This window comes from Geotrypetes seraphini, chromosome 5 (genome assembly GCF_902459505.1).
Source record: "Geotrypetes seraphini chromosome 5, aGeoSer1.1, whole genome shotgun sequence".
NCBI lineage: Eukaryota > Metazoa > Chordata > Amphibia > Gymnophiona > Dermophiidae > Geotrypetes > Geotrypetes seraphini.
Window position 1 is genome coordinate 104,978,624 of NC_047088.1, and position 14,484 is coordinate 104,993,107.

Consider the following 14,484-nt stretch of genomic DNA (forward strand, 5'->3'; position numbering starts at 1 on the left):
AAATACAGTTACATACAACTAAAGGAAAATATAAACATACACAAAACAATTAGTGAACTGGAACAATTAAGCTGAAAGCTGTCTGGATTCAAGGCCATTTAACTTTTATTCTCTTAGATGCTTTTAGTGCTGTCATCAGTTTTCATGTTGTTAAAAGGAGTGTACACACACACACACTTTTTAGCAAGCTCAATTACTCTGATTAGGGAGTATTCATTTCTATTGTGAGTAGCACACCCCAATCATTTTGAAAAGTTAGCTCCTATACACGCACCTCTTGACCAAGCAGGCAAAAGGTCCTGTTTGCCACACCTTGGGGCAATTAGCTGTGACCCTCCCCCAAGTCATTTCATTCAGGCTAGATCCTGACTGAGCTCCCTCCTTCCCAAACAAAGCTCTTCCTGCCTGATGGGAGGTGTACCCAATGTATATAAACAGAAGAATGTACTTTCAGAGATAATAATAAGGTAAGAGAAGGAAAATAACAGATAGAGGGTGACAGAAGCAGAGAAAAGGAAAAAGAGGGAAGCAGAAAGAGAACCCCCTCCCCTAAAAGATCTAATATGATATGAGTCAAATAGAAAAAGAGGAAGAAACACAGAGAAAGAAAGCACAGATTACTCATCAAATAGCACTTCTAAGAGAGGCAATCAAACAGGTATCCGTTACAGGTAAGTCCCAACTGCTGTATTCTAAATCTCAGGAGATATTTATCATTTTCCAGAATCCAAAATTTGATATCACTTATGTCTGTTTCTTTTGTCTCGCTGTATCATGCTTCAGAAACAAAGAGTATCTCCAGGTACATCTATCTTATTCTATCATACTGAAGAGTATAAAGAGCCTCCCCAGGCATTCCTGTCTTTTCTTTCTCATGATGTCAGGCTGCAGGGAAAGGAGAATTTCACCTCTTTTTTGTTATGAAATTCTAGTTTTTGTCAGATTAGCAAATGTTGTTGCACTTTTCCAAAACTTGGTCCATTTTTTCTCGGTTTCGAGTTATGTGATTAATTTTGTTCATCAAGGCAAGATTCATTTGCTGTAGCTTATTCCTGTGCCAAAACTCATTAAGACCACAGCATTTTAATGACTTTGTGGAATACTCTACGCAAAACTTATTCAGTCCGAAAGCCAATTCCTATTGTTTTCCAAAATGCTGTTGATGCACTGAGTTTTGGAGAAGCGCTCTTCAATTATGCCTAGTATAAAAAGAGTGAACCAAATAACCTATATAAATACAGACCTCTAGTAGTAAATTTTCATCCTAAAAAAAAAAACAAGTAGAAGAACAAGCTGGGAAAGACGAGAAACTTTTCATCTTGAGAGCAGTTCCCATATATATCATGTATAGGGTCCCTGGAAAACTTTCTATACAGTAGACTCTCAGTTAACCAACACCTATAGGGATTGATAGATGTCAGATAAATGTAGTTTCTGGTTGCTTGAGAGTTACCATTAAAAACAGGCCTAACTAATACTATACCCCATACTATGCCATACCATAAACTGTTCCAGACAAACTACTGGACATGTGGTAGGCAAAGTATGGACATACTCAAGTGTGGCATGCCAAGTTTGCACTTAAATCTCTGCCAGAAATAGATTTTATTTTCATTTTTAGTTAAAGTATTACAATATTTCTTTGATTTTTTTTTTTTTTTTTGCTGGTTGCTTCAGTTCCGATTAACAAAAAGTCTACTGTATTATGTTTTATTGTTTCTCACTGCCTCTATATGCATATCAATTAATAAAGCACAAAGGGAACAACAAAAACTGAGGGACCAAAGCTTCCCAAGAGATTAGTGTATAACTGATATTTTCAATGTTCCAATTTGAATTGAAATCTTGAGTCAGTATTTTGCACACATAGAACTGCTTTCTCAGGTGAATTGAAATTAGTTTAGGTATGGGCAAGCTTTTTAGTGAGGGGGCCACATTGGATGCCTGGTCTGGGTGATGGGGTTGAGGCTACAAAGGGCATCTGAGGGTAGCATTTTCAGAAATGCTTCCCATTCCATGCGCAGGACCCAAGAGACACACAGAGCTCCAGAGCATGAATGAGGCGATGGTGCAGGGAGGTGGGTTTTAGAAAATATTTATTTATTTAAAACATTTTAAATCCGCCTTTATCCAAGGCGGCTCACAGTATTACATAAACATTTCAGGATTTGCACATCTTAAAAATCATATACATCAGCAAAAATCATAAGATTATACCATATTTTTTCATGTGTAATTAAACTCTGGAATTTTTTGCTGGAAAATGTGGTGCAATCAGTTAACTTAGCAGGGTTTAAAAAAGGGTTGAATAATTTCCTAAAACAAAAGTCCATAAGCATTATGAAGATGGGGAAATCTACTGCTTATTTCTAGCATAAGCAACATAAAATCTGTTTTACTTTGAATAGTTTGAAATCAGATATTAATTCCTGCATCTTAAGAATTCAAGATTGGGCATCCTCAGTGTGTATGAAATTAAATACCACTAAGACTAAGGGGGTCCTTTTACTAAGGCACGCTAGCCGTTTCAGCGCACACTAAACGCTAACACATCCATAGACTATAATGAACGCGTTAGTGTTTAGCGCATGCTAAAACACCTTAGTAAAAGGATTCCTAAATTATCATGGTTTTGGCCACAAATTGAACATTTGCCTAGTTCAGTTTTGTTAGCCTCTGGAGATTCATTGAAAATTGATTTTTCATCTAAAATTCTGGGTTTTATTCTAGATTCTTCACTTTCATTATCTACTCAAATTAATAATGCAACAAAAAAATGCTTTTTCAGTCTAAAAATGCTTAGAAGAGTATGTCATTTTTTCCAGCATCATTTTGCAGTTCTGGTTTAGACTATTATTCTATCTCAGTTGGATTATGGCAATTCGCTTTATGTTTGTTTAAGTAAATGCAATTTGAAGAGTCTGCAACTTACCTAGAATATGGCAGCCAAATTGATATATGGTAAACATAAATATGATCATGTGACACCTTTATTGAGATCCCTTCATTGGCTTCATATCTATTGGAGGATCCAATTTAAGTGTACAACTGTAATTTTCAAAATTCTATATGGTATTTTTTTCTCCTTTAGTTTCTGTAACTCACAAGAAATCTCTAACTCTAGGAGTTCTCAGAAATTCAAACTGTTAGGAAAATGAAAACTTTGATCAATTTTTGTCGATCATTTTCTTTTCTATTCATAAAAAGTTGAAATGACCTTCGGTCTATAGTTAGATTAGGTACTTGTGACCTGGGTTGGCCACTGTTGCAAAGAGAATATTGGGCTTGGGTGGATCTTTGGTCTGTCTCAGTATGGAAACTCTTACATTCTTATGTAAGTCTTAGAGCCTGAGGAGCAGAGGGTACTTGCAGAGATCACAAAACATAACATAACTTTTTCTTCTATACCGCCATAACCAAACAATTTCTAGGTGGTTTACACAGAAGAAGGCTGGACAATCAGCGAAATACAAATAGTTAAAAATACAACAGTTGCTCAGATATACTCAAAGTAGAGTTTTGCTAACAATAGTACCCACGTTTAAGAAATAAATTTGTCAAACAGCACTGACTTAATTTCTTTACGAAATGCACCATAAGACAACATAACTTCACCAATGTATTTACCCAGCCAAAATTGCTGTTTACCTGCTTGGAATGCTAGTCTTATCCAAAAAAAGTCTTGTATCTGCAACCAATAAATTTTGGATAAACAAATAAATGTGAATTCCTAGTTTTCCTTATAGGGCTATACAACACGATATGAGATAAAAGATAATTTGGGGCCAATCCCCAAATCAACTTAAAACAGATACAAGAAAATTTGAATAGTACTCGTGCTTCCACCGGCAGCCAATGCAGAAAATGATAGTAAGGCCAGTAGTGTTGATATTTGTGTTTTTTACCATTTTATTGTAAACCATTTTGGAATAAAATTTTGGTATAGGAATTTTTAAAATAAATAAATTTGTTCCATATCGGCGCAGTTTACAAAGTAACCAATAATAATAAAAGAGAATAGGGGAAGTAAAATTCGCCTTTGGACGACTCCCAGAAGTATCAAGCATGAACAGCAGTGATATTGCTTCTTGCCCAACAATGTCACTTATTCTACTCAGTGCAGACTGGGACTGGACTCACTTCCATAGGCCAGGCAGAAACCTTCTTCATGCCACTGTACACCCACCACTGAGCTAGCTTTAATTGTCTCCGATGACCTGGAATGTGGTAATCCTATGGTTACAGACCATCAAGAACAGGTTTAATGTCTTAATAATGCCATACTGTAGCTACAAAATCTATAGATGTAAGAACATAACATAAGAACATAAGCAGTGCCTCTGCTGGGTCAGACCAGAGGTCCATCATGCCTGGCAGTCTGCTCACGCGGCGGCCCAAGTAGCTCTATAAAAACGGGAGGAAAAGTGTGATACATACAGTGAGGCAAATCTATTTCTGATTCAGCTGGACCTTAATGAATTGGTGTCATGTAGATCTCTAAAATTATTGTCCCATCAAAACTGTATTGTACAAGGGAACTGAAATTAGGAAGAGAGAAGAATTTCTCCCATAGGGTAATGCTTCCAAATGGGTTGTGTCTTTAAACCACGATATGTTAAATAAATCTCAATGTCTCATATTTATTTATTTAAAATATGTGGAGGGGCATAATCAAAAGGAACGTCTAAGTCCATTTTCGTCTAAGTCGCAAGTCGTCCAAAGTAAAAAACAGCCTAAGGTACATTTTCGAAAAATACGTCCAAACATTTTTTTTGTTTCGAAAATCGTTTAACTATACGTCCTGCCGATCTGATCATCCAAATCACTAAATCGTCCATCTTTATACCACATTTTCATCCAACTTTTCGTCCAAGTCAAAAATGCCTAGAACAAGCCCTGTTGGACGTGGGAGGGGTCTGCAAAGTGATGGACTGAACACCCAGACATGGCACCTAAATAGTGGGGTACCTTACATAGCACTGCTGTGAACTTCACAAAAAGGGTGCCATGTCTTCTCCTCACTATAGCTCCCTTATAGGTCATGGTAAGCCCCCCAAACCATCTCCAGAATCCCCTAGACCCACTTATCTACCACCCTAATAGCCCTTATGGCTACAGGAGCCATTTATATGCCAGTAGAAAAGGGTTTTGGTGGTGTATAGGAGAGTGCACATGTTTCATTATCAATGCAGTGATTACAGGGGCTTATGGGCATGGGTCCTCCTCTCTATGGGTCCTTAACCCACCCCCAAGATGCCTTAAGCTGCCTCTGTGCTGGACAACTAGGCTTTCCTATGCAGGGCTGCCAGGTGATGGTGGTCTGGAGGCTGAATTTTAAAGGTGTGATTACGATTTTTATGAGGTTGGGGGGGTCGGTGATCACTAGGGTATGGGGGTCTGTTTTATGTGTTTGCAGTGCTTATCTGGTGACTTTAGATGGATTTTTGTGACTTAGACCATTTTTTAAACGTCCAAGTTCCGTCAATCCTGGGCTGTTTAACTTTCGGTTATACATGCTGTACAACTAAGTCTAAGCCGGCCCACGTCCCGCCCAACTCCTGCCCTCGACATGCCTCCCGAAATGCCCCATTTAGCTTTGGTCGTTTAGCGGCACTATGAAAGCCTAGGTCGTTTAGAAATACGTCCAAAACCCGTTTTTATTATCGGCACTTGGACGTATTTGGACAATGTTTGTCCAAGTGCTGACTTAGGCCGGTTTTCGGAAGTTTTTCTCTTTCAATTATGAGCCCCTTATTATCTGCCTAAAACCTAGGCGCCTTGAAATAAAAACATCCAAAATCAATTAAAACAAGTAAACATTTAAAAATAAATCTCATGTACCTCAATAAAATAAACAAAATACGGTACTCATAAAATAATCACAATGCTAAAATCTCCCTATGTACAGAAGATCTTCTTTTCATTTAAATGCCTGGATAAAAAAAAGGGTTTTAACAAGTTCCACAAAACTGGACCCAGTGGCATAGCGAGGGTGAGAGATACCCAGGGCAGTGGCACCCTTCCACCGTCCTCTTCTCCACCCTCCCTCTCCCTCCCCCCCCCCCCCCGCCAAACACGAGCACCCCTTCCCTACCCCGTACTTCTTAACTTCCCTGACGTGAGCAGCATTACCCACTTGCTGCCTGGGTCGGTGTCGGCTCTCCATCTGATGTCACTTCTTAGGCGTGGGACCCAGAAGTGACATCAGAGGGATAGCTGATGCTGGCGCAAGCAGCAGGTTAGAGTTGCTCTTGCGCTAGTGGATAGAGTTACGATGGAGCGGAAGTGAACATGTGCTGGAAGGAGCAGGAGAGGAGGAGGGGTGCCAGTGTCCTCATCAAGACGGCACCCAGGATGGACCGCCACTCTGCTGTATGGACATAATTTATCTCTCCTCTTTTTCCCACATCTAACAACATGCAACTCTGGCTTATATATTTGCAAAATGTCATTGAAATATCTAGGCAATCTAACATATATCCCCTGATGAACTAATTTCAAAATCATATATACAAAATTGTACTGGAAGCCAATAAAGCTTCTTTAGTATGGGAATATATGGTCAAAACATGACACCCTAACCAACATGCGAGCAGCAAAATTCTGTATAACCTATAAAGCTTGCACCCGAGTAGCTACAATACCGAAATATAGGGCATTGCAGTAATCCAATTTTGACAGCACTATGCTCTGTAATACTTCTAGAAAATCCCATCCAGTAAACACAGTCTTCAACTGACATAGAATTCTCAAAGCTGAATAAGCCATCTGAATTACCCTTGCCACTTGCACACTCATTGACAATTTCATATCAAGTATCTCTCCCAATAATATAATTTCCGCCTTAATCATAATCAAGTGATCATATTTATACACAAACTCTCAGGCTGCTAGTGCTCTTCTTAATACTGGCGTTATATCAACATGAGCTGCTTTCTGGAACTCATAGGGTGAAATATATATACAGACAACAAATCAAGGCATCCTCAGCAGTTCTTTTTAATCGGACTAATTTCATCAAAGACATTTGTGACGTCTGTAATTTCTGCCACATTTTCTCGGGCTTATAGGAGGGCATTTCATTCACGATTATCTACCTCTCTGTATGAACCACAAAATAGTCACTTTCTACTGATACTTATTTAGCAATGCTGTTCTATTGCTTTTCTCTTTTACCACCACAGCTAATTTTCTTGTGTCAAGATTTTTATCAAATGGAATGGGAATGTCTAATGTGATCACAATGTAATCATTCTCTGTTCATCTGTTAGTGCTTTTCTGATCTCAAGTAACAGTGTTTATGCAGTTTCCAGTAGATAACCCTTGCTACCTTACTATGCTTTTCTTTATATGGATCTTCTCTGATATCAGAACATCACAAGTGGCAAGATGTTACAGAAGCTGTATGTCTCTATTTTATTCTATGCTTGCTGTAAACTGGGTTGTCCAACATCGGTTCTCGAGGGCCGCAATGCGGTCGGGTTTTCAGGATTTCCCCAATTAATTTGCATAGACCACTACCAACCCAATGGAGCAAATAGTTAATTCACACAAATAGCCCCAATTTTGCTAAATGCACATTCTTTCCAAGAAGTTATTTAATATCATAATATGCAATAAATTTTTCCAAAATATCAATTTTTATTATAATTATATATCACCCTTCATAAAACCACATAAATATCTTAAAGTGCTATTACATCAATCCCAAAATTTCCAAACGGCACTTGGGCTTGGGCTGGACTAATCTCTTAATAGAAAAGAAGAGTTAACCACAGGGAACTGTGCAACGGTAACAACATTATGAAGCACAACGGAGTGGACATTTTATTATGAACTTTTGATTCTTGGGGTGTAAGCAGAGGGGGTAGTCCCGTTTGGAAATTTGGGGATTAATGTAATAGCACTTTAAGATATTTATGTGGTTTTATGAAGGTTAATATATAATTATAATAAAAATAGATATTTTGGAAAAATTAATTGCATATTATGATATTAAATATCTTCTTGGAAAGAATGCGTGCAATTAATTTGCATGAGATCTATTTGCATGCACTGCTTCCATTTATGAAAATAGATCTCCTGCATATTCATTTGGGAAATCATGAAAACCCAATCTGGCGAGGCCTGAGGTTGGACACCCCCGGTCATGTCTGTAATCCACAGTCCTGTACAATAGTTATCAATGACTCATGTTTAGGTTTAAGTTTACTCCTCTTTAGCCTTCACTGGGTCAGGTTTCGATCTACGTGTTGTTATTGTTAAAGTAATTCCTCATAGGTCTTTCTTTGTGCGTATACATTTGTTTTGTCTTGTTTGCTAATTCAGCTCCATAAAGAGCTTTTTAATTACACAAATTCTCTTGCTGCTTTTCCCACATTGCTGGTAGGTTTGCACTCATTCCTTCTATTCTTTGCAGTGCTTGACAAGTTTAAGGATATAATTTTATTTGAAGCCATTTACTTTAGATTTTTTTGCAACTTTCAATGTATTTGGATCTGTTGGTGGTTTTAAAATATAGTTGGGAGTTCTATCAGAGTAGCTCTGGATATGCAATTAATTTCTGTCGAACATTCATCTTTTTTAATGTAGAGTCAGTTTCTCAGGGACAAAATCTTCAAATGGGTTAGTTACTTGCATACTAAGACAGTAATGAACCTCATTCCTAAGCCATATTTACAGCTAACACTTACCAAAGTGCTCACATGATCATGACAGTTCATGTGATTATAATACACAGAGGCGCCCTATCAAGTGTGCTTGGAAGTAGCTCTTAATCAGTCTTGTATCACCCAATACAATGGGAAATATATCTGTATCCTTCTACCACACCACATTTTTCTTGGATTCTGATCTCCTTTCTTTCCATTTGATTCACAGAATAATCACATGGCATCAATACCTCTGTTATCAGTGCTGTGCTTGTGTTTTTCTTCTCTAGCAATATGTCTAGTTTTCTTGCATTGTTTTTTTTTATTGATTGGAATTGGAAAGTATCAAGTGATCGTAACCTCTTCAGTCCTTGAAATGTGGCTAAAAGAGGGCGACTACCCTCTTCTGCTTTTACTGTTTTCTCTTGTTCCCACGTGTGATGATGAGATAGCTTTATATGTCTCCCCTGCACCTTTGCTAGGGTAGTGTCCCAAAGCTCCACTCTTTATTCTGACTCGCTTGCTCAGTCTGATGGCACCCTTTCTGTAGACTACCTTCTTATCTATCTACCGCCTCCTTTTTGTGCAGGTACTTAGCAATTTTTCTCTTTACTGAGATCCCCTGTTGCTCCTAGAGGATCTTAACATCAATGCTGATCATCCTTCCTCCCCTCTAGAGGTTGACTTCTTATCTATTGTGAGCTCTGTACGGGTTTCCCTTCTTTTTACCAGCCCCACTTACAATGCTGCTTATTGTTTGGGCATTGCTGCCAGCAGAAAGCTGATTATGCCTCTCTCCTCCCTCCAGTTTCTACCCTTATCTTGGACAAATCACTTTGTGATCAATTTTTGGTTCTTCTTTCCCCTCCTACACTCCCTCTGTACCCTCTTCCTTCTCTTAAAATGGAGCTTCTTACTATACAGGAGAGTTTCCGTTCCTTTCTGCTTGAGAAAAAAAAAATGTTCCCCTTTTCCAATCATTTGCAGACCACTCTGGATCAGTATACCCCTCAGTGCCTGAACTGTGGCCAGTTGACTAGTTCATCCCAGACCTCAGATCTCTTCTGCATAGAACTCAATATCAATAAAAGAAGGAAAACACTTTTAAACTTTTTTCTTTGAAGATATCTTCAGGGAAAATATGTCACTTGTTAGCCAAACTAAATCTTCTTATTTGTGTGCCCTGGTCCACTCCCATAGTAATCATTCATTTCAGCTTTTTAATCTGGTGGAGAAACTATGCACTTTAAATGCACACCAGACCTTATTGCCCCTTGCTTTCTTTCTCTTAAATAAGTTTGACTCCCTCATAGGTCCACTAGTTTCTGACTCCCATTCTTTTCTCCCTTTCCCTCTTTCCCCCTCTCCCTCTTTCCCCTCAGTCATTCAGACTCCTCTCTTGCCATCATTTGCCATGTCTCTGGGCAAGTCCTCACTGCTTGCTTACTTCTGGTTCTCCTAGTGACTCTGTTCTTCCAAAGGTCCTCAAGAAATGCTACTCTGCCTTAAACCCTATGCCCTGGAAGTCTGCAACCATCTGGACATTGCTGAAGAACCTAATGCTGATCCCACTTTCAAACTAGGCCTACTGCTATGGTCCCATTTTTGGCCAGATTCACTGAGAAATGCACTTTTGGATTGGTAATGCTAATTTCATTAATGCATCCCATAGTACTGCCTTATTTTGTCTACCCCTCCCCCTCCCCCCCGGAACCACACTTCATCCTGAGATCCACTTAGTGGCTTCCTTTTTCAAAATTTAAAACAACCCTAAAGACCTGACTCTTTACTCAGGTGTTTTCTCCGTTATGTCTTAAAATGCCTAGCCATTCTTTCATCTCTCCTTCCTGAGCTGCCCTGTTTCTAGTGTCTAAAGGGAGGTTTCAGTTGTGCAGTTTATCATATTCCCTTTTTTAAAATTTCCTTTTGTGTTTATTTCTGTTGGGGAGGGGAGGTTTGTGTTCTCGTTTTTTGATTTGTGTCTGCTGAGTTACTGGTTTAAAAGCCATCTTGATGTCTTTTTATAATATAATAAATGTACAAATAAATACATTCTCCATAATTTTCTTAGGGTGGTGATCCCATTGCTTTTCTGGTAAAGCAATGTTGTAGTATATCCAGAATTTCCAGTAAATGAGGTGTGCCACCTTATTGTGTCTTTCTGTTCAGAATTTTTCTCCCATGAATCTGTTCTGCGCAGTCAAATATCCCCCTCCTTTACTAAAGTGTAGCGTGGGTTTTAGTGCCCGCAGCAGCAGTAACTGCTCCAATGCTCATAGAATTGCTATGAGCGTCAAAGCAGTTACCGCTGCTGGCGCCAAATCCCACGCTATGTATTAGTAAAGGAGGGGGTATGAGATAAATACTTGCTTCCAACTTTTCCTTACAGACCTGTGAGAGAAGGATGAAGGATCAGCACACTGATCCTATGTAGAGGTTTCAATGCATGCATGATGCAATAGCCTTAAAATCTGGGATAATTCTAACTTGTTCATTGTGTAGATAGCAGCTTCCCCCCCCCCCCCCCCCCTTTTGCCCCAGAGGAAAACCAGTATAGGTATGTGTATGTATGTGCATGTCAGATTTTTTTTTTCTTGTTTATGCAGTTCAGATGTTTTACATAAAACACTATTTAAAAAATACCAGCAATATTATGAAGTTTATTCTTAAATTAATAATAAAGTTAGCTATTCTTTTTGTTCTTTTCTAACTCAATAGTAGTTGGAAATAATTATACGCAAGAGGTTTATTGTCTGCCTATGGGCAAAATAACTCTCGAAAAAATGTAAAGGATTAGGATACAATTTAGCATGGGCAGGGCTGGATTAAAGAGTAGGCCCAGTAGGCACGTGCCTAGGGCCCGACAATAGCAGTTAGAGCCCTGCGGCCTGAGTTAAGTTTGTTTGTGGGAGAAAGAGCAGTGAGGGAATAGGAGGGAGAGAAGCTGACTTTACCAGGTAGTCGGGGGGCTCCTGTCCTGTTTGCTTCCCCCTAACACTGGCCCTGGACCCCCCTGAACTGGGGGGGGGGCTCTAATACTGCGTGCGCCAGCTTCTTTTCTCCTCCGAAACAGTGTTAGAGCCCCAATGCCTGGGTTTAATTTGCTTATGGGTGAGAGGGCAGTGAGGGAGTGTGAGGGAATGAGGGAAGCTGGCCTTATCAGGCAGTCTCGGGGGGGGGGAGGAGAGGAGAGAGAAATGCAGATGCACCCAATGGGGGAGATTGAGGGCAGGAATGAGGAGGAAGACCAGGAAAGGGAGAGGAGAAGAAAGAGAGATGCCAAGACAATGGGAGGGAGGGGAAGGAAAGGAGATACCAGACCTTGGAGGGGGAAGGAAGGGAAGGAGACAGATGCCAGACCAGGGGCAAGGAAGGAGAGAAAATGTCAGATAATGGAGGGGGAGGGAGAGATAGAAAGAAGGAGAGTAGAAATATGTCAGGCATGGGTAAACTAAGGAGACAGATGTCAGACCAGAGGAAAAAGAAGGAAAGAAGATGCCAGAGCATGAAGGGGGTACAGGTGTATGTCACCGGCAAATAAGTGGATCTTTATTTGATATTTTAAGACAATATCTATCACCAGTCTGATATAGAGGTTGAGAAGCAGAGGGAACAGGAGGACCCCCTGTGGTACTCCCTATCTTATCAGTTTAGGTTGCAATAAAATAGGATGTTTTGGATCCTATGGCTTAGGAATGACGAGAACCAATGGAGTACTCGATCACTTATTCCAATATTTGTGAGTCTAGTGAGGAGGCAGGTGTGATCGATTGGTGTCAAAGGGCAGCACTGAGGTCTAGAAGGACCATTAGCCCATCATTTCCTTTGTCTAGTATGTTCCAGCAGTCATCGATAGGGTTGCCAGATTTTCCTGAAGGAAAATCCGGACCCATGGCCATACCCCTAGGCCTGCCCACTTCTGCCCCATTCTGTCTATGTCACGTCCTGTTCCACCCCCAGTCAGCATCCGCAGATGTGCAGATGTGACACAATTACATCACACGTACGCGTGTGACGTCACCGTGTTGCATCTACACATGTGCGGATGCCCCTTACCGATGTAATTTTGACAGGAAGCTTTTTAAAACCAGAACAAAGTGCCGGCTTTTGAAAAGCCATCCAGGGAAATTCAGCCATCTGGTAACCCTAGTCATCAATAATGTCTGCTAGGACCATTTCTGTGCTATGGAATTTTCTGAAGCCAGATTTGTAAGAGGAGAGGGTGTTCTGCCTGTTTATGAAGGCCTGAAGTTGTGATAGAATGGCCTTTTTAAGGATCTTAGAGATGAAGGGAAGTTTGGGGACTGGTCTGTAGCTGCTGGGTTCATTTGGATCCAGGGTTGGTTTTTTAAGGATCGGCCTAGGAATTTATTAGAAAGAAGATAGATTTGATGAAGGCATCTTTTGTGGCCATCATGAAATTTGGAAGGCTTGCATTGAGGATGAATCCAGAGGGTCATAGTGCCTAAGTTAGTTGAAGAATACCATTAGAAATAGCAAAAACCTGTGAGGTTGAAGTGCTTACCAGCACCTAAATTGCACCTATGTAGGTGCTTTAGGCCCCCGAACACCAAAGTAAGCATGGCCAACACCAGAAGTAGCTTTAGGCAGTCTAAAGCACCTATATAGGCATGATTCAAGCAAAGACAGGTGCCAGAACTGTAGGCCTAGAAAACCTTAGCCTACAGTTCTGGCACCTACCTTGCCCATAGCGCGATTCTGAAACCGGCACCAATGTATGATTGATATGTAATCAGTGGCCATTGATATCTGCGCCGGTTATAGAATCCAGTCAAAAATGCTTTTATATTTGTCTTACAAAAACTGGGGTTCCAGTAGTTTTTGCCCATGCTGTCTTCTACTTCAATATTGCAAATTCTGGTAGGATTAGAGGGTCTGATATTCAGCTAGCAATGATCAGCATTTTGCTCACTGCTGCCAGTGTTAAACCCAGAAATTCAAAGCTGGGCCACATCCAGGCTCCAGCATTGAATATCCAGTTATATGGAGCCAGCTATGCAATATTCAACACTTAACTGGATATGCAGATCATAATAAAATAGGACTATGAAGAGCTATGAAGCATAAAAAGGGGACTGTGTTCTATACAGTCCTATTTATGCAATCATCTTAACTGATTAAGTGCTGAATATTGGCACTTAACTGGCTAAGTGCCAACTTTGCCTCTGGAATACCCTCAAAATAGCCATTTTTGGCTTTAGTGCTAACCAGGCATTTACAATGATGGAGAATGACACAGGGATGGGTACCCGCAGTTAGCCGAGAGGTGGGGTTGGGGACAGAGCCCACAGGGACAGGGATAAAAACCGTGGCCACAGGGACAAATTGTATCCTAAAAGCTTGAGACTAGCCTTAAAATAATAGTAACATAGTAAATGGCGGTAGATAAAGATCCAATTGGTCCATCTAGTCTGCCCAATCATACATGAACCATAAATTAATAATATAATTTAAATGGTCCTTTTTCTTAGATATTTCTGGGCCAGAAACCCAGAGTCCTACCCAGTAGTGTCAAAGCTCACTCCAGGACACTGAAGAAGAAGCCAAAGGAAGGCCTCAACGATGAGGAAAACACACACAACAATGGAGTCGTGAGGATGAGATGTCAAGTAATCAGCCATGGGTATATTGTTCTGGAGTCACTTTATTGATAAATATGCTATAAAAGTTCATAGATTCGACACTGATAGTGTTTCGGTGTCTGTGCCTTTATTAAGAGTCTAAGAGACCAAGTAAAAACAAAATTACAACAATTTTAAACACAATATTAAACAAGTTCAAATGCAAGAAATCGTTTCATGTCAGTTTTCCA

The 14,484-nt window shown here is 40.0% G+C and overlaps 1 protein-coding gene across 6 annotated transcripts in view; it reads left to right on the top strand.

The window, feature by feature from the left end:
* Nucleotides 1–351: 351 nt before the first annotated feature.
* The window catches only part of LOC117360661 (carbonic anhydrase 4-like), a 107,006-nt gene continuing 92,873 nt past the window's right edge, over nucleotides 352–14,484 (top strand). For 5 of the 6 annotated variants that reach the window (XM_033944792.1, XM_033944789.1, XM_033944790.1 and 2 more), the window contains exon 1: nucleotides 385–671. In XM_033944792.1, the coding sequence (XP_033800683.1) occupies nucleotides 569–671 (103 nt within the window). In that variant the 5' untranslated portion in view covers nucleotides 385–568. Of the gene's footprint in view, nucleotides 672–14,484 lie in introns of all 6 variants that reach the window. The other variant, XM_033944791.1, reaches the window with a different exon arrangement.